This window comes from Nematocida displodere (assembly GCF_001642395.1).
Source record: "Nematocida displodere strain JUm2807 chromosome Unknown 5, whole genome shotgun sequence".
Lineage (NCBI taxonomy): Eukaryota > Fungi > Microsporidia > Nematocida > Nematocida displodere.
The window spans coordinates 141184-157855 of NW_027138154.1; the positions used below are offsets into that span (position 1 = coordinate 141184).

The following is a 16672-nucleotide window of genomic DNA, read 5'->3' on the forward strand; positions in this document are numbered from 1 at the left end:
GCTCGGGGTACGTGGTGGGTAGTGCACGGTACGTGGCAGTGTGCGGCGCGTGGCAGTGCGTGGTGGGTGGCGGTGCATGGTGCGTGGTGCGTGGTATGGGGGAGTGGGTGGTACGTTGTAGTGGGCAGTGCGTGGCCCATGGGTCAGTTAGGGACTGATGCTTGTATAAATGAAGCGTTTAAAATTTTTTTATATGCGTTTGCACATGTGCAGAAGAGATTCCGTCCTTCCTCAAAGCATTGTAGCAATGGGAGTAAATGAGAAGTATGTGGGGGTAGTAATGGAAAGTGGTGTAGTTGAGATATATGACATGTTGGGGCTGCGCCAGGTGTTGCGACTAGACATAGGAATGAGAGACGTGCAAACGGCAGCCTTTGATGGGGAAGACTTTCTGATTGGCTCTCTCTCGGAAGGCCTTGGTAGAGTTAGCCTGAAAACGCTCAGCGTAAAACGCGCCCCCGAAAGCGGTCTTTGGAGTATCCAGACAAAGAGCGGGAAAGTCTTCACTATTTACAGCGTTGAGCAGGGAGGCTCTGAGCTTAGACTGAACAATAAGCTCTTTTTTGTGTCAAGAGCTGCTGTTTTTGCCGGGTGCTTTGGAAAAGATGCCGAAGAGGTTGCCTTTGGAACGGAGCAGGGCCGCTTTGTGATTGTGCGCGGTGGAAAGGTCCTGTTTGACCTTCTGCTTCCTCCCGTTTCTGCCAGTCTAAGCCTAACGATAACAGCAGTCTGCCGGGCGGTCGGCTCAGAGTACGCTGTTGCCACCAGAACAGGCGAGGTGTACATTGTAGACTCAGCGGGGGGGGGCATCAAGCAAATCATCCAGGCCAAAAAGTCGAGCATTAACGCCGTCTGCGCCACGGGAGACCGCATCTTTGTGACGGGGGCAGACTCAAGAATACTTGCCTACTCAAGAACCCTGAGCGGGGAGTATACCAAACACTCACAGAACGACACCCATGTGGCCGACGTCTTTTGCATGGCCACAGTCAATGAGAGCATTGTGACGGCAGGCACAGATGGCGTCATTAACGTTCACATCATCCCACAGGTCGGACAGATGCAGAACACCCGAAGGTACCCGAGCGTTGAAGTGGCCCAGGCCCCCGATGGCAAACTCTTTGTCTGCTCAGGCAACGATATGAAGGTCCTTGAAATGGGCTTGGCACCACAGGCCCCGAACCATAAGCCCGTGGCCACCTATAAAACCATCTTCCGCCACACAATGAAGCACCCCGTTTTATCGGTGCAGTGCGCCAGTAACATAGCCGTGGTTAGAACCAAAGAAGGCATCCGGGCCTACAGGTACAACTGGGCCACCTCAGAGGTGGCCATCGTTAAGGAGGTCCTGGGCTTTGCCGTCTTCCACACGCTCATTGGCCGAGATATTTGGTGCGTCATTGACCGAAAGGGAGACGCCGCCATTGTTAGAAGCAGCCTAGACACCGGCGCAGAAAGCACCTGGTACGCCTCCAAGCTGGGCCTGGGCTTTCTTCCCGTTTCTATCACGGGCATTGACGCAGAGCGGGTCTTTGTCTTTGGGGAGGGGGGGGCTGTCCTCAACCTGGGCACGGGCAAGGCCGCGGCCGTTCTCTTCGACGGAGAAGCTAGGACAGCGGCCTGTGTGGGGGACGAGCTGGTTATTTGTGCCATGAAGGCATCCCAGGACGTCTCGGTACTCTCACAGACCTCGCTGGTGCACAGGTACAGCTTATCTAAGAAAAAAGTAACGGACACAAAAGAAACCAAGGCAAACAGTGTCATAGAGATGCTTTGCACCCAAGAAGCCGTTATTCTTATCACCCAGAAGAGAATTGCCCTTCTTCCGGGAGATGCGACCAAGCCGGTGGTTTATACGGCCCTTGGTGCCGTGGTGGATGGAGGGTTCCTTTACAACGGGGAGGTGGTCTGTGTGCAAGGACCCTGGGGGTTCACGCGGCAGGTCTTCCCACTGCAGGTGCACAAAGAGAAGTATGGAAGAAGGTAGGCTCGCAATAAAATCATTTAGATATTGTTTGGTCCCTCGGCGCCACAGCACCGAACACAGCCTTAGACCCAGGCCCAGGCCCCGAAGAACAACCAAAGACCCGATTCAGCAAATATCTTTTATTCGAGAAAGCTACTTATAGCCTTCTTCCACGTCTTCCTCCCTTCTTCCTTGTTCTGTCTGCGGCAATTGGAGTAACGTCTTCAATCCTTCCAATTCTGAGCCCGTTTCTAGCAAGTGCTCTAAGGGCGCTCTGTGCTCCGGGTCCTGGGGTTTTGGTCTTGACTCCTCCACTGGCTCTGACTCTCACGTGGACGGCGTTGAAGCCGGCAGCTCTGGCGAGCTCGGCTGCTTTTTGGGCGGCGAACATGGCGGCGTACGGGCTGCTTTCGTCTTTGTCGGCCTTGACAATCATACCTCCAGTTACTTTACAGATAGTTTCTCGAGATGTAAGATCGGTGATGTGGACGAATGTGTCGTTGTGAGAAGCATAAATATGTGCTACTCCAAAAACAAGTTTTCCTTCGTCTTGCTTCTCTGGCAGTTCTTCAACGACTTCTGTAGGCACTTCTACGTTCTGTTGTATTAGTTCGGTTTCCATCGGGGGTATAAAAATAAAAAATATTTTAAAGTTAATGTTTTCGTTTGACGCCTTTAAAGGAGAATGCAGTTTTTGCTACGCCACAGTCTTTGCCGAAGAAATGCTCTTTTGCAGCTGCAGAGCAGAGATGTGCAGAACACATGCAGATATGCACCAGGTGCCCGAACATATTTTTGTTTGTGTCAGTGTAACAGGTAAATTACCCGATATAGAGGTTAAGATCTCAGATTTTGGTCTGGGCGTTGAGATAGACACAGCCACTGAAAGGATTAAAGATGCACTTTTAATGCCTAATTTACCGCCGGTATCTAAACTAAAGGAGTGTTCCCACATAAACAGCGAAGCCCCAAAGATAGGCCGAGGCGCCGACCGAGCAGAGCTGCTTGCGTGCAGCGAGTGCGAGGTGAGCAGCAATACCTGGCTCTGCTTGGAGTGCAAGCAGTCTTTCTGTGGCCGGGAGCAGTACGGCATCGAGGGAAACGGGCACGGCCAGAAACACCATGCCAAGAACCCAGCGCACTCGGTCTTTGTGAAGCTGCAAAGCCTCAACTTTAAAAAGAAGCACTGCGACGTCTTCTGCTATGCCTGTGACCAGCTAGTACGGGACAGCCTCGCGTTTAAGCTGCTTTCAGAGGACCCGGGCATCCAGGCCTCGCCAACGCCGGCACTTACCACGGCGCAGATAGAAAAGAGGCTAAACAGCGAAATAGAGGGGCTGCGCCTTGAAGAGCCCAAGGCCCCGGAGTATAAGCTGCTGCGAAAAGACGGGGGCATCCAAAACCTTGGGAACACGTGCTACATCTCCTCGGTGCTCCAGAGCATTGCCGACCTTGTTTCCATCCACAGGCACTGTCTAGACCCTGTCCACCCGGAGGAGCCGTGTCTCGTCAGCGAGTGTCCGCTTGAGTGCTTTGGGTGCCAGCTTAAGAAGGTGCTCGTCCATCTGCCGGAGACGCGCACCGAGGACCTTCCCGGGTTTTCAATTGGTGCCCTGAGAGATACGATTGAAGCTGCGCTCCCGCAGTACACGCTGGGCACGCAGCAAGATGCCACCGAGTTTTATGAAAACCTGACCACGCTTTTTCAGACGTACGACTCGTTTGGGCACTTTTCAGGGCTGGCTTCTTTGTTTGCCATTAAAATGCGTAACGAGCTTTCCTGTGGCAGGTGCAAGGAAAAGGTGGTGGGAGAGGAGGCCCAGGGGGTTGTGTACATTGGGGCACTGCAAAAGGTGTCTGAGGCCTTTGCAGAGACTCTGGATGTCCGCTGCGACTGCGGGTCCGACCAGAAACAGCGCAAAAGCGCGCTGGTTAGTCCTCCGCCCGTCCTGGCTATTGGGATAAAGAGGGGCCCAAGTGCATCACCCACCAAAAGAACCGAACCTGAAACAAGCATTTCAGTTCCCACCCACCACAAAAAACAAGCCACAGAGACCCTGTACACCCTTGTATCTGCCGTGATTCATGAAGGCACCTCCAATGCCGGGCACTACTTTGCACAAACCTGGCCACACTCCAAGCCCCCCCAGAGCGATAGCCAGTGGCGTGTTTATGACGACAACAAAATCGGAGAGTCTCCTCTGATGCTCTCTAAGGCCGTGCTCCTCTTTTACAGGAGAGCCTGAGGCGTGCTGCTCCAGGGCTCCAACCACCCCCGAAACCTCGCAAACCCGAAAACCCCGAAAACCCCGAAACCTTGCAAATCCCGAAGACCCGAAAAGTAATCAAAAGATTGGGAATGTCAAGGTATATAAGATCGAGAGAAAATAAAAACATGTGGATTGACGTGGAATGCTGGGATCTAGCTTGTGTCCACTGCGATCTGGAGAAGAAAGAAACAGGTGCAGTTCTTTGCGAGTGTGGGGGGATCTTTTGCCAGACGCACATAGCTGTGCATCACTACCAAAAGCACCTGACGCTTTCCATTGAGGGGGGGCCTAAGGGGCGAAGGGTGGAGCTGGACTATGCCAAAGACCCGGGGAGTGCTGCCTGTTTCTGGAACCTGGTTCAGGAGAAGATTTTTGCCTCGCACGTTGTCCCGGGACCTGACAGCCGCAGTATCTACGGGTGCGTGCACGTTCTAGCCCTGGCAAGTGCAAGAACAAGAAAGCGGACGTCTTTGGTCCTTCCAAGCATTTACCAGGACACAAGTCCCTGTTGCTACTGCTCCCTCCGGGTCAACCGGTGGCTGTGCATGGTTTGTGGGCTGCTTTTTTGCGGGAACCCCAAGTACGGCCTGGAGGGGAACCAGCACGTGGACATGCACTTTTCACAGACCGAGCACTGTCTTTTCATGAACATGGACCTGTCTCCAACGATATCAGAGCATAACTCAGTGTTTTGCAGAATGTGTGAAGAATTTGTTAACTGCCGTCTTGGTGCAGATATCTTCAGGCACATGTTCACAGTTATAAGGGGATGCTTCAAATGCAACCCAGAGGCGAAAAAAGAGCACAAAAAGAAGCATCTGTGCTCGGGGTGCCTGGAGGGAGACTTGAGGGGCGGGGGAGAAGAGAAAGAAAAGAAGCTGGGCGTTACTAAGAAGGGCGGGGTAAAAAACATAGATGGGTCGTGCTACATCGCGTCAGTGCTTCTATGCGCCTCTTTTGTTCTGACAAAAACACAGCTTCATAAAATACTTCCGGCCAAAACGTGCTCCCAGGCCCCGGACAGCTGTTTTGGGTGTCTCCTGGCCCGGCTGCTGTTTCAGCTGGCGCACATGCACCTGTCCCCGACCAAGTTCGTCGTCTCAATTGCTAAGATAAAAAAGCGGCTGGCTAAGGCCTACCCAAACTACAACTACGAGGACAAAAACGATCCAGCCAGGTGTTTCAGGCACATTATCTGCCTAGCTAAGAAGCACGAGACCCCCGGGCACCCCGTGAGTCTTTCCCGGTCGTTTTTTATCGTTTCAATGGTTAAGTCTTGGTGTCCTGCGTGCAATCAGGCCAAGGAAGCGAAGGACCAGGTCTTTATTATTTATTTAAAACCGTATCAAACCGTTACAGAATTTTTTTCAGTTAAGCATCTTAATTCAGAATGCACATGTACAGCCAAGCCCCAGATAGCCCAGACCACGCTTCTAAACATTCCTCGCATTGTGGTGGTGCGGAGGAAAAGAACGCAGCAGCACATTCTTGGGGACAGGCAGGGCGCTACCATTGACGTCCACCCCGTCATTTCCTACCACATCTCAAAAGAGAACCAAAAAAAGATGAACCTGAAAGTTTCTACGGATGCCTCGCAAAGAAAAGCCAAAAAGACGTTCCACGACGCCGTCCCTGAAATACAGAGCCTGTTTGACGAGCTTTTCCCGAATGAAGCACTCCCCAGCAGTTTACTTGGAGCCTTTTACAACTCCTACACCAACGAGTGCATCCCTGAGTCTCTCATCAACCAGGAAGCCTCAGAGGACGGCGCCTACACCGGAAAGCTCCAGTACACCCTGGTGGCTGCCGTCATCTACCAGGCAAGTGACAAGGGAGGGAAGTACTTTGCCCAGACGTGGGGCGAGACAACGCCCCCAGACATAACCAAGCCTTGGACGACCATTAACGATGAAAAGATCACCAAAGAACCTTTTTTTCACCGGGACGCAACGCTAATGTTTTACGTCTGGCGGTGAGAGCCTATTCACGGTCTAGCGCAATGTGCAGGATGTTTGAGCCTTTGAGAAACATGGAAACGGCACCTTTGGTGGTGCCTGTGGTTGGTTTGGCGTCTTGCAGGACAATGTTCAGGTACTGGTCAATAGCAAGAAGAATGCCCTTGTAGGAAAGAGCGTCGTGTGTGGTTACAAGGACCTTTGAGTGAATAAACTGCATGTGTTCTTCCATGTGTTTGTCTCTTAAAAATTTTACAGAATGTCCAAAGTTTCAAGCGTTTCGTACAGGCTGCACCGCTCTGGAAGGATCCAGAGGGTTCCTTCAGAGGTCTACCTCCAAGATAGCGTCAACTGTGGGTTTGTGTGCTGTGGCCAAGAGAACTCCCAGGTGAAAAGGTGCCTCCGGGCGAGTTTTAGCGAGTTTTTGCTGCCAACTGAGGAGTTTCTTTACGAGTACATGCCCTTCATTGAGGAAGGGGTCTTCCCAAACCTGATTGTGCCGCGCACGTCCCTGGCTATGCTCCGGCTTAAGTACCCCTCGCTCCAAAGAAGAGTCACCCGGGTCATTGAGAGAAAAAACATCTTTGTGCTTGAGGACCGCAACGCAAAAGAGATTGTTGGCAGCGAAGAAGGCTTTGGCAAAGAAGAAGCATCCTCGCCACTTGAGCGAGCGGCCAAAGCCTGTCGCTGGTACAAGAGCCATCTTCCAGAGTACACCTTCACTGCAGTTACTGGAAAGGAAGATTCCTTGGTAGAAGCGTATCTCCAACTGCCAAAAATAGAAATTAAAGCAGAAAAAGACCAGTTTCCTTATTTGGAAAGAACAGAGTTACAGGAAAAAATTGCTACTGGAGAGCTTGAACAAGAAAGCATTGCCATCCACGATGCCAGTGGGGGCGCGGGCAGGATATACTGCGGCATTGAAGGGTTCCAAACCAACATTGACATTCCCGAACACGCGCTTAACCGGGCCATCAATGGAGACATTGTGGTGGTGAGGGTGGTAAGCGAGTCAGAGGGCACAGGCACGGGCGTGGTGGTTGGAATAGAGCGAAGAAGCCGGGCCCCGCACGCATGCACGGTTTTAGAGGTGCTTGATTCGGAACACCTTCTTCTCAAACCTGTATCGCAAAAAATACCCGTTATACTTGCTAGAGCCAGGGACCCGAACGCCCTAAAAGGCCAGCTTCTGGTTGCAGCTATCTACGACTGGAAAAGCGCTGAAAAGTATCCAACAGGCCACATTATCCGGGTTATCGGGAAAGAAGGGCTAATTGCCACGGAGACAGCCGCACTGCTTGCCGAGCACAGTATCATTGACCAGGAGTTTGAAGAGGCGGCGCTTATGGAGCTGCCAAGCGGTGCGTGGACAGTAACGGCGGAAGATCTTCTCCAGCGAGAGGATTTAAGAGACGTGCCCATTGCCAGCATTGACCCAGAGGGGTGCATTGACATTGACGACGCACTGCACGCCCGAGTCCTTGGCAGTGGGCTGGTGGAGGTAGGCGTCCACATTGCAGACGTAACCCACTTTGTCAAAGAAGAAAGCGCACTTGACAGAGAAGGCAGAATCAGAGGGTGTACCGTTTATCTGCCAAACCGGAGAATTGACATGCTCCCCCCTCTGCTGGGAACCAACCTCTGCTCTTTGCACAAAAACCAAGATAGACTCACCTTTTCGGTTATTTGGGAGGTGGAAATAACCGAAAATAACGATAACGGACCAGCAATCAAGATAAAAAACACCCGGTTCGCCAAATCAGTGATCAGATCAAGGGAGTCGTTCACCTACGACCACGCAGCCCAAGTCCTAGCTGGTCTGCCGTATAGCGACCCTGAAATTGTTGCAGCGCTTAGGCTGCTTAAAAAGGTGTCTCTCGCCCTGACCCGAGAAAGGCTGGCAAATGGCGCCTTTGTCATCCACTCGGACGAGCGCCGAGTTACTGCAGCGGGCTCTACCACACTAGCAGAGCTTTCTCTCTCCCCGGAAAAGCACATTGTCACAGAAGAACACCACCCACCACAGTACGACACCCACACACTGGTTGAAGAGCTTATGTTACTGGCTAATCACTGCGTAGCAGAAAAAACAGCTGCTATCTTCCCAAAAGAGACCCTGATCAGAATCCACCCCTCGCCCTCAAACATCGCCTTCAAAGAGCTTGAGGCAGCTCTCAACGCCCTTTCCCCCGCCAAACCCGTTACTCTTGACGCAAGAAACCCCTCAGAGCTCTCAAAAATCCTTGAGACAGCTTCTTCGTCGCCAGACCTGAAAAGCACCATCAATGCCTGGGCCTCCAAGTGTATGACCCAGGCCGTTTACATTCCATCCTTCCAGGGGAAAAAGCTCCACTACGGGCTAGCAATGGAAAACTACACCCATTTCACCTCGCCTATTAGAAGGTATGCAGACATTGTTGTCCACCGAGGCCTTCAGAGCGCGCTTCTTGAGGAACCTACGGCAGCAGTCACACAGGTAACCCTTGAAGACATTTGCAACTCGATCAACCGCTCCAACCGAAACTCAAAAATCATTGCTCGAGAGACAGGGGTGCTGTATGCGCGGCACCTTATGCCCAGCACCCCAATTGCTCTATGCGTTACCTCGATAACCCCCGAAAAAGTGTCTGTTTACGCCCCAGAGTTTGCTATTGAGGGAACGCTCATTCACCCGGACCCCTCTTCTCTTTCACTGCTTTCCACGGTCCAGGGCACCCTTGACCAGACCAAGACCAGGCAGATGGTGTTTGTTTGCTCGGGGTAGTGCGTCTGCCCAGGACCCAAACCGCCACCATTACCCGAACTAACCCGAACACTACCGAATAAACAGCCCTAAAACAGCCCAAACACAGCCCGGCCCGTTTTTATCTTTTGGCAGTCTGGATCTAGTCTAGTCATAGGCCTGTGTTCCAGGTCCTGCTCCAAAAGCTCGAAAAGCTCGAAATCTTGAAAGCCCAAACACTAACCCGAACAGTAACTTTATTTAATTTGTCTATTAAAAATTTTCAAGCTATAAAGAATAAATATTTTTTTCATAAGCACCCTTGTCAATGGCCATAAGAAAGACCGCAAATAAGAAAACAGAACAAAAAAACATCAAAGAAGAGACCGCCTCCGAATCTGAATCTGAATCAGAGATAGAAAGCGGCCCAGAGGCAGACGCATCTGAAGAGACCAACGCCTCAGAAGAAGTATCTGGATCCGACTCCGGAACAAGCGCTTCAGAAGCAGAATCTGCATCAAGCTCAGCCTCAGCCTCAGAGGAAAAAGAAGCCTCAGAGAAGGAAGAGGAAACCAAAGATGACAGAACCATCTTCATCAAAGGAATCAGCTACAACGCCTCCGAGGAAGACCTCCAAGATATTTTCGGCAAATACGGAGCTATCAAAGAGATAAGAATCCCTAAGTCTCACGAAGGAAAGGGCAAAGGATTTGCCTACATTGAGTTCAAGAACAAGGAGTCATGCGAGAAAAGTTTTGAAGTAACCGGCACAGAGTGCGACGGAAGGAAACTTGTTGTCGACTTTGCCAAGAGCGGCCCAAGAAAAGAGGGAGGCGCAGACTCCAACAACAACGAGTCAGCACCAAGATACAACAACAGCGACAACGGCATCACTGTCTTCCTAGGCAACGTGCCATTTGACTTTGAGCAGGAAGACCTTCTTAGCTACCTGAAGCAGTTTGCAGCAGTTAAGGACCTGAGAGTGCCTATGGACAGGGACACCAGGAAGCCTAAAGGCTTTGCCTTTGCCTCATGCGACACCCAGGCAGAGGCTGACAAGCTGATCAGCTCAGAGCTTATTTTCCAGGATAGAACCATCAGGGCACAGATCTCAGAGCAGAAGAGACCGGGAAACAACGGTGGAGCTCCAAGAAGAGACTTTGGCGGCCGAGGTGGAGACTTTGGCGGCCGGGGTGGCGATTTCGGCGGCCGAGGTGGCAGAGGCGACAGGGACGGCGGCTATGCCAAGAAAAGCTGGTCCTCAGAGAACTCCAGCAACAAGAAGCACGTGAAATTCGAATAAATTATCGTACGTTAGTTTTATTGGGGGGCGTCAATCAGGCGGTGGCTTTTTCTTTTGGAGATACTTTCAAGGGTGAGGATAACTGGGAGGGCCAGGACTGTTAGGGTGGTTAGGGCCGAGGAGAGGACTGCGAATGTTTTTGGGATGTAGTCTCTCAAAGTGTTCATAAAAATTTTTCTATTAAAGCTTGAAGCTTAAGTAATCAGCACAAATTTTTAGAAGGTTTAATCTCCAAAATAACACCGATTTGATTGGGCAGATGGGGTATATAGCTGTGCTCTGACATCTAAAACATGGCTGTTCAGAAACAAGGGACAACTGAACAGAAACAAGGGACAAGCAGGAGATACCTGTTTTTTATCTTTCAGGCCGTCTTTTTTGGGGTGCTTAGCTATAGCGCCTGGATGTTCTTAGCGCCTCCTCAGGGGAAGATTCAGGTTCTGGGGGGCAATCGGGACAGGGCCAGAATCCGGGCGGAGAGCAGGGCGGAGCACCGAATCGGAAAAGCGACTAGAATGGTTGCCGACTGGAGCAGCGAGAATAACTGGGACACTGATGGGCTGGGGGAAAGCGTTTGGGGAAGTGCGAGCATAAATGACACCGCTACTTCTTCTTTCCGACTATAGCAAACCGAGTAAGACCTGTTTGCTTGTTTTTCTTCTCGTTGATTGTAAGCCTGCTTATCACGTTGTTTACTTTCTGTCCGTCAAAGCCGTTATTTTCAACTAAAAACTTAGTCAGCGCTTCTGGCGAGTGCGGGCGCAGCTGGAACGTGTCATGGACTACTTCCTCGGCCGATGCCTGAAACAGCGCTCTCGCATCGGAGTACTTCCAGCCCTCGGGGGGCTGGATCTTTCCGGCAGATATCGCCTGGTCAATGGACTTGTGCTCTTTAATCAGCTCGTACGCCTTTTTGGGGCCCACGCCTTTGGGGCTGTCACAGTAATCGCACCCCAGAAGGATGCATAGGTCAATGAACTCTTCATTGTTTAGCTCCATGCCTTCCAAAACTTTTGCCAGCGTGATTTCCGTTATTGACCCTTTTTTCATCACTGATGGAAGAAAGTTCCTTAGAAGGACTGTCGCCCCAAAGGCCAGGGAGTCCATGTCCTCAGAGACCACCCCGTTCACCTGCCCCGTTTGGTTGAGCATGGCGCAGTATGCCTCGGCCTCCCCGGGCGCAATGACGTAGGGCACCCCCAGAGCCGCTAAAAGAGCTTGGGCGGTGTCTGTGTGGTACTTGGTCGCTCTAACGGCTCGTTTGGCAAACTTTTCAATCTCTTGCTCGGTGGTGGCCTGGGCCAGGGCGCTTTCTGCTTTTTTCTTCAGCTCTCGGCGCTTGCTGAGCACGTTTTCCTTTAGCTCGGGGGCTGCACCATCGAAGACAAAAACCGGGGTGATGCCTTTTTCAAGGAGGTTGACTGTTTTATAAAGGATGCCTTGGAGGTGGGCGGTGGTGTTTCCCTCGGCATTGGCCAAGGTTTCCTGTCCATAGCGGATGGCTATAAGCGTCTGGTAGATGACCATGCTTCCGTCAATGGCAACCTTCCACCTTCGGTACTTTTCTATTCCTGTGGTAAGTGTGGCTTTTGGAGCTCTTTCCTTGATGACCTCGCTAAGTCGGTGTATGCCCATTGTCTAAAATATTTATTCATTTTTATGGTCTATACAGGTGGTGGATATTTCTTGCAGGGTAAAACACTCGTTTTCCTCAGCTGTTTCAGCGCGCCCAAATACATCGTTGAAACCTGGAAGCTCGCTTGCGTCAATACCTGCTAAACTAAAAATTTCATCTGTTTCTTTCCTTTTTTGGACTGCGAGTATTTTTTTGTAAAGAGCTCCATATTCTTCAAGAAAATCTTTGGTGCCCAATTTCTCAACAAGCGAGATAAATGAATTCTTAATAGCCTCGTCTTTGTTAATCTCTAAATCAAAAGAAATGCTTCCGAGTATCTCTAAATCGGCCATGTCTGATTGTTCTCTTTCCTTAGAGTGCAGCGCTGGTGCTGGGAGCATGTGATGTTTGTGCCTTTGCAATTTATGTGTTTGTGTGTTTGTTGATCTCAGTTACTTTGGTTGTTTTTGAGACAAGATTTTCTTCCAAAATTCCATAGACTCTAGTGTCTTGTACATCTCTTCCTGAAACGACGCGCGGTAGATGCCTTCGACTGAAAGGTGTCCCCGGGGGTAGTGCTCGACCTGGCAGTGCAGGCCTACTAGGTACGACTCCTTGATGCTTCGATCAATGTCTTCCTGGAGCTTGGGGTTGTTTGTGTACACGGGCAGGGCACAGAAAGAGTCAAAGATAATCGAGAGCCTCCCAGTTCTTCTAACAACTTTTCCTATAACTGTGACTGCCTTGATCTGATTAAGCGGGGAGAGATCATTTTGTTTGAGCATTCGCCTGATAACAAACGACGGGACAGAAACAGGCTCCATCCTTGACGGCCACAGAAAAAGAAATAAAGAAATAGCAGCTACGTCTGAAAGTGTTCCCAGTGGAGCGCCCCCGGGGCCTGGGCTGTGGTTTCAAAATCTTGATCTCCCTGGTCTTTTGACAGCACAAGAACCTTATTTGACAGTATTTTCAGGTTCTGCGCCGGCAAGGCCTGAAAAGCTGGCTTTTCCAGGGTAACAGCTACCTCTCCCGTGTGCTCGCTCTTAGAGACGAGAAACCGCGCTGGGAGCGCATAGTTCCAGGCAACGGAGCTGCTGACCGGAATAAAACCTGAAAGAATTCTTTTGATTGGCATTCCGTCACTGATAAGAAGAGATTTTACTCCCTGGGCGGTGTACAGCCGCTTAAGCTCCTGCACCAAAGCCACACAGAACCCGCTTGATCCCTTGGCTGCATAGAAAAAATCTGAAAGCGTGTTAATAACAATAAGCCTAATCCCATGATCCCGGACAAAAACAGAGACCTCCCCTGACCTGAACGCGTGAAGAAGCCTGTTGACACTGTGCGTCTGCGACACAAACACCTCCTCAAGGTCCAGCTGAACGGAGAGTGCCCGCGCAGAGGGAAAGCGGGGAAACTTTTGGATCCATAAAGAAGGTTCGGGCGATGCCATTGCCAGACAGAAAGACGTTCGCCCGCTTCCTGCTTCTCCGTAGACCTCTGAGACGCTTGGTAGCCGTGACAGATCCATGAAAATTTATTTGAACAGCCCAGAGACTATTTTAAAGCCCAGAAAAGAAAGACCGAGCGAAAGAAAAATACTGCCTGTCATAACTGCCACCTTTTTTGGGAGGTAGATTACAAACACAGGATCGTTGTGGAGCACAATAGGATACTTTTTGGGGAAGTATACCGTGTCTGCCGTTTCTCTTTCTACCAAATGATCCATTTGTTTGATGCCTGTAATAAACACGCCTTCTGTTTTTTCTTCAATGTGGATGTAATCATCCATGCCAAGGAAAGATATTTTCCAGCGACTCCCCGAACAGGCCACACCCAGGTCTTTCCCGTTGCAGAAAACCTTGGCCTGTTTGTCTGAGTGGAAGTTATCACCTGCCACCGCCCCAAACGCCAGTCCAGCCACCACCCCCAGTCTACCTAGTTTAATTTGCATATATTGCTTTGAACCTGAAATTGCTTTATTAGTTTTCGGGTTTTCGAGCTTTCGGGTTTTCGAGCTTTCAAAGCTCCCTAAGCCATGTCACTGAAGCTTATGGGCGCCAAATCAGAGGACTAATCAAGTTCTTTGTCGGACAGAGACGCCTGGATCCAGTCGGGCACACAGAGTGTGCCCGTAACATTGTTTTTCAGGATGCGCACTATTTCCCTGCTAAGACGCTTTTTTGGCTTGATCCCGGTAATCGTTAGGTTTTCTATTGTTACTCCTGGTGATATTAATCTACACCGCAGCCATTCTAGGCTTGGCAGGTTGCAAAGAACTAGCTCGCCAATGGTGGTGCATCTGTAAACATTTAGGAAACTGAGAGTGTTTATGTTGGAGTTTTCAATGGTGACCGAGTTTAGGCACTCCTTACTAATGTTCAGCACAAACATGCTGTACCCCATAGCGTATTCTGACATGTTGCAGAAAGTTAGTTTGTTGGTGTGCGTGCATGTTTTTTGCACATCAACATTGATCATTGAAAAAGTCTGGTATCTATGGCTGGGGTCGTCAAAAAGAATGTCTCTGATGTAAATGTGCCTCGCATCCAAATACTTCATGCGGGCCAGTATGAGCTTAAAACAGGACCACCCATCGCTCTGGCTGGTGCTGGAATAGGCCCGGGGGCCTTGGAAGAACAGAGTGCTGTAGTCTGTTATAACCGGGATGATCTTGTTTGGAACCTGCCCAATGGATATGTTCGCCAGGTTGATAAACAACACATCACGGTGTCTTTCCAGAACAATGTTCTGGTCGGGCTCTAGCCCCACGCGGTTCCCGCACCGAGTATAGAAGTCCAAGGACTCGGCCACACACTGCTTTGGCGGGGTGCTGAGGCTTTCCACACCACCGACCGCTTCCTGAGCACAGAGAAAAAGCTTGGCTTTGCCGAGAGCGGCAAGACCCGCCAGGGCTAACGTCTTCACTGTTGGTGACTTAAACATTTTTGGTGTTTTCAAGCACTTTGCCAAACACATGGCTTTGTAGAAGATCTACTATTTATAGATTTCCCCATCCCGATCACAAAAATAAAAAGATAAGCTTTTGTTTAGTTGTGGTGGCGGTCGTAAGAGTCTGGATACAGTTTGGCAGGCTTGGAATGTTTACAAACCAACTTGTATGTCACGGACGGGCTTTGAGTTACGCTGCGAGGACAGGACAGCAGCATCTGGTACAGGTCGTAAGCAAGCACTTGGTAGCGGTGCAAGAGTGTTTCGGCATCCGGGCTTTTGAAAAACATGTTGTACATCTTTTTTTGGCAGTCGGTTGCGCACACTGCCATTGTGGAGTCGTACATTTGCAGAAGAAGGGTGTTGTACGCTGCTTTTAGGTGGATTTTAAAGGAGTGGTAGAGTTCGTTGTCTTCCAAGCCGGTGTCGTCGCTTAGCTCTATGTCGACAAAGCACATGTACTTTTTAAAGACCTTCATGTACTTGGAAATGCTAAAAAGACAGCTGCCGTCGAGCCTGTTGGCCTCGTGTGCGTAGACACCAAAGACTTTGGCCAGCTTTTCTTTATCGGGCCAGTCGTATGGGAGATGTACGTTTGGAACCACGTCAAACAGCCTCTCTAGTATCTCGAGGAAAGACTTGGTGGGGAAGCTTGTCCATAGTTTCTCTGCCTTGGGACAGCCGCTGTTTCCCATTTTAAAGATCCAGATAGCTATTTTATTCTCTAGTTTAAGAGATAAAATCGATGCGGACCAGACCATCATGGCTGTAGTCTGGCTAAAGTTGATGGACGCAGCGGAACAGGTGTCCAAGAACCTGTAGAAAAGCGGGGTGTTCTGGGTGAGGTTGTCAATGGTCTGGGAAAAAAGAGCTTTGGCTGTTTTCTCTTTTAGTTTTCGGGCTTGTTCTGTGTCGCTGTCTGTTACATCGGGAAGGTAGGGGATGAGTTGGCCGCAGAGGTAGTCGAGAAGACTGTGTAGTTGCTCTTCGTTGCCTCTGACCAGGTCAAGAGCAAAAAAGGTTAGGTTAAATAGAAACTGCAAGCTTTCAAAGACAGGCATTTTTTGCGAGAATATCTCCAGGCCTGGGAGCCGATACATTTCAGCAACCTTTGTATCTAGCCACTCCCAGACAAACTCAAGGTAGTCTTCGGAGTGGCACAGTTCGCAGGTGCCCCCAAAAATGTAGTTGAGCAGCTTCATCTGGTTGGCGTGTGCTTCGTCCATGGGCGGCAGCTCAATCCGGTGCAGCGTGGGCAGGCTCTCTTGGTCCATGCTTATGGTGTCTTCTAGGAGCAGGCCCCAGGGCACAGATGCCCTGTACTCGCTGCCTATTAGGCGGTTGAGGGTCAGCAAGTCCTCTTTCTGTGCATACAGGGCGGGGGAAGTGTACACTGAGGTTGAAGAACCTGAATGCGAAGGGGGTTGCGGAACTACAATTTTTTGATTGGCAGTTTTTTCCAGGTATTCGGTGTACCGGGCCAATCTTTTTTGCAGATCGGAAGAAGCGGGCCCGTTCTCTTCTTCAGAGGAGGCACTACTATCTGCGTTGAGGTGTGTTTCTTCATGAATAAACAAGAGTGCATTTTCAATGCTTAGGTTTTCGAATGGGTCGCCGGCGGGGTTCATTGGAAACGTGTCCGGGAGGGTCGTGGGGTTGGGAGCCATCCCTGCAGCTTTGGAGCTTGTGGGGTTTCCAGAGCCAAGCGCCGCAGAGCCCGAGACAACCCGAGCGTTTGAGAAAAGAGAGATAGCCAGAAAAGCGAAAGAGAGGGGGCGCGGGCCATAGTGTCTATGTTTCATAAAAGCAGATAAAAAACCTCTTCAATGATTTACGTGCCCCAGAACCAATGATGCCAACCAGTCCTCCACTATCAGAAAATAAGA

The 16672-nt window shown here is 50.4% G+C and overlaps 14 protein-coding genes across 14 annotated transcripts; 5 read left to right on the forward strand and 9 right to left on the reverse strand.

Annotated features, from left to right (window-relative positions):
• Nucleotides 1–193: 193 nt before the first annotated feature.
• NEDG_01526 (uncharacterized protein) lies at nucleotides 194–1987 on the forward strand (the record flags this gene model as incomplete). Its single annotated transcript, XM_067688944.1, has 1 exon — nucleotides 194–1987. The coding sequence occupies one exon, from the start codon at nucleotides 194–196 to the stop codon at nucleotides 1985–1987; it is 1794 nt and encodes a 597-aa protein (XP_067544531.1).
• Nucleotides 1988–2123: 136 nt separating this feature from the next.
• NEDG_01527 (40S ribosomal protein uS11) lies at nucleotides 2124–2588 on the reverse strand (the record flags this gene model as incomplete). Its single annotated transcript, XM_067688945.1, has 1 exon — nucleotides 2124–2588. The coding sequence occupies one exon, from the start codon at nucleotides 2586–2588 to the stop codon at nucleotides 2124–2126; it is 465 nt and encodes a 154-aa protein (XP_067544532.1).
• A 34-nt stretch (nucleotides 2589–2622) lies between these two features.
• On the forward strand, nucleotides 2623–4212 carry NEDG_01528 (ubiquitin carboxyl-terminal hydrolase 5/13; the record flags this gene model as incomplete). Its single annotated transcript, XM_067688946.1, has 1 exon — nucleotides 2623–4212. The coding sequence occupies one exon, from the start codon at nucleotides 2623–2625 to the stop codon at nucleotides 4210–4212; it is 1590 nt and encodes a 529-aa protein (XP_067544533.1).
• A 113-nt stretch (nucleotides 4213–4325) lies between these two features.
• On the forward strand, nucleotides 4326–6212 carry NEDG_01529 (ubiquitin carboxyl-terminal hydrolase 5/13; the record flags this gene model as incomplete). The annotated part of the gene is made up of 1 exon (XM_067688947.1): nucleotides 4326–6212. One exon carries the CDS (start codon nucleotides 4326–4328, stop codon nucleotides 6210–6212), a length of 1887 nt encoding a protein of 628 aa, XP_067544534.1.
• Nucleotides 6213–6216: 4 nt separating this feature from the next.
• NEDG_01530 (U6 snRNA-associated Sm-like protein LSm6) lies at nucleotides 6217–6423 on the reverse strand (the record flags this gene model as incomplete). Its single annotated transcript, XM_067688948.1, has 1 exon — nucleotides 6217–6423. The coding sequence occupies one exon, from the start codon at nucleotides 6421–6423 to the stop codon at nucleotides 6217–6219; it is 207 nt and encodes a 68-aa protein (XP_067544535.1).
• Nucleotides 6424–6450: 27 nt separating this feature from the next.
• NEDG_01531 (exosome complex exonuclease DIS3/RRP44) lies at nucleotides 6451–8955 on the forward strand (the record flags this gene model as incomplete). Its single annotated transcript, XM_067688949.1, has 1 exon — nucleotides 6451–8955. One exon carries the CDS (start codon nucleotides 6451–6453, stop codon nucleotides 8953–8955), a length of 2505 nt encoding a protein of 834 aa, XP_067544536.1.
• Nucleotides 8956–9241: 286 nt separating this feature from the next.
• On the forward strand, nucleotides 9242–10216 carry NEDG_01532 (uncharacterized protein; the record flags this gene model as incomplete). Its single annotated transcript, XM_067688950.1, has 1 exon — nucleotides 9242–10216. The coding sequence occupies one exon, from the start codon at nucleotides 9242–9244 to the stop codon at nucleotides 10214–10216; it is 975 nt and encodes a 324-aa protein (XP_067544537.1).
• A 603-nt stretch (nucleotides 10217–10819) lies between these two features.
• NEDG_01533 (flap endonuclease-1) lies at nucleotides 10820–11851 on the reverse strand (the record flags this gene model as incomplete). Its single annotated transcript, XM_067688951.1, has 1 exon — nucleotides 10820–11851. The coding sequence occupies one exon, from the start codon at nucleotides 11849–11851 to the stop codon at nucleotides 10820–10822; it is 1032 nt and encodes a 343-aa protein (XP_067544538.1).
• A 12-nt stretch (nucleotides 11852–11863) lies between these two features.
• On the reverse strand, nucleotides 11864–12232 carry NEDG_01534 (uncharacterized protein; the record flags this gene model as incomplete). The annotated part of the gene is made up of 1 exon (XM_067688952.1): nucleotides 11864–12232. One exon carries the CDS (start codon nucleotides 12230–12232, stop codon nucleotides 11864–11866), a length of 369 nt encoding a protein of 122 aa, XP_067544539.1.
• Nucleotides 12233–12283: 51 nt separating this feature from the next.
• Nucleotides 12284–12655, reverse strand: NEDG_01535 (uncharacterized protein; the record flags this gene model as incomplete). Its single annotated transcript, XM_067688953.1, has 1 exon — nucleotides 12284–12655. One exon carries the CDS (start codon nucleotides 12653–12655, stop codon nucleotides 12284–12286), a length of 372 nt encoding a protein of 123 aa, XP_067544540.1.
• Nucleotides 12656–12693: 38 nt separating this feature from the next.
• On the reverse strand, nucleotides 12694–13365 carry NEDG_01536 (uncharacterized protein; the record flags this gene model as incomplete). The annotated part of the gene is made up of 1 exon (XM_067688954.1): nucleotides 12694–13365. The coding sequence occupies one exon, from the start codon at nucleotides 13363–13365 to the stop codon at nucleotides 12694–12696; it is 672 nt and encodes a 223-aa protein (XP_067544541.1).
• A 6-nt stretch (nucleotides 13366–13371) lies between these two features.
• On the reverse strand, nucleotides 13372–13788 carry NEDG_01537 (uncharacterized protein; the record flags this gene model as incomplete). The annotated part of the gene is made up of 1 exon (XM_067688955.1): nucleotides 13372–13788. One exon carries the CDS (start codon nucleotides 13786–13788, stop codon nucleotides 13372–13374), a length of 417 nt encoding a protein of 138 aa, XP_067544542.1.
• A 119-nt stretch (nucleotides 13789–13907) lies between these two features.
• NEDG_01538 (uncharacterized protein) lies at nucleotides 13908–14813 on the reverse strand (the record flags this gene model as incomplete). The annotated part of the gene is made up of 1 exon (XM_067688956.1): nucleotides 13908–14813. One exon carries the CDS (start codon nucleotides 14811–14813, stop codon nucleotides 13908–13910), a length of 906 nt encoding a protein of 301 aa, XP_067544543.1.
• Nucleotides 14814–14884: 71 nt separating this feature from the next.
• Nucleotides 14885–16588, reverse strand: NEDG_01539 (uncharacterized protein; the record flags this gene model as incomplete). The annotated part of the gene is made up of 1 exon (XM_067688957.1): nucleotides 14885–16588. One exon carries the CDS (start codon nucleotides 16586–16588, stop codon nucleotides 14885–14887), a length of 1704 nt encoding a protein of 567 aa, XP_067544544.1.
• Nucleotides 16589–16672: the final 84 nt, after the last annotated feature.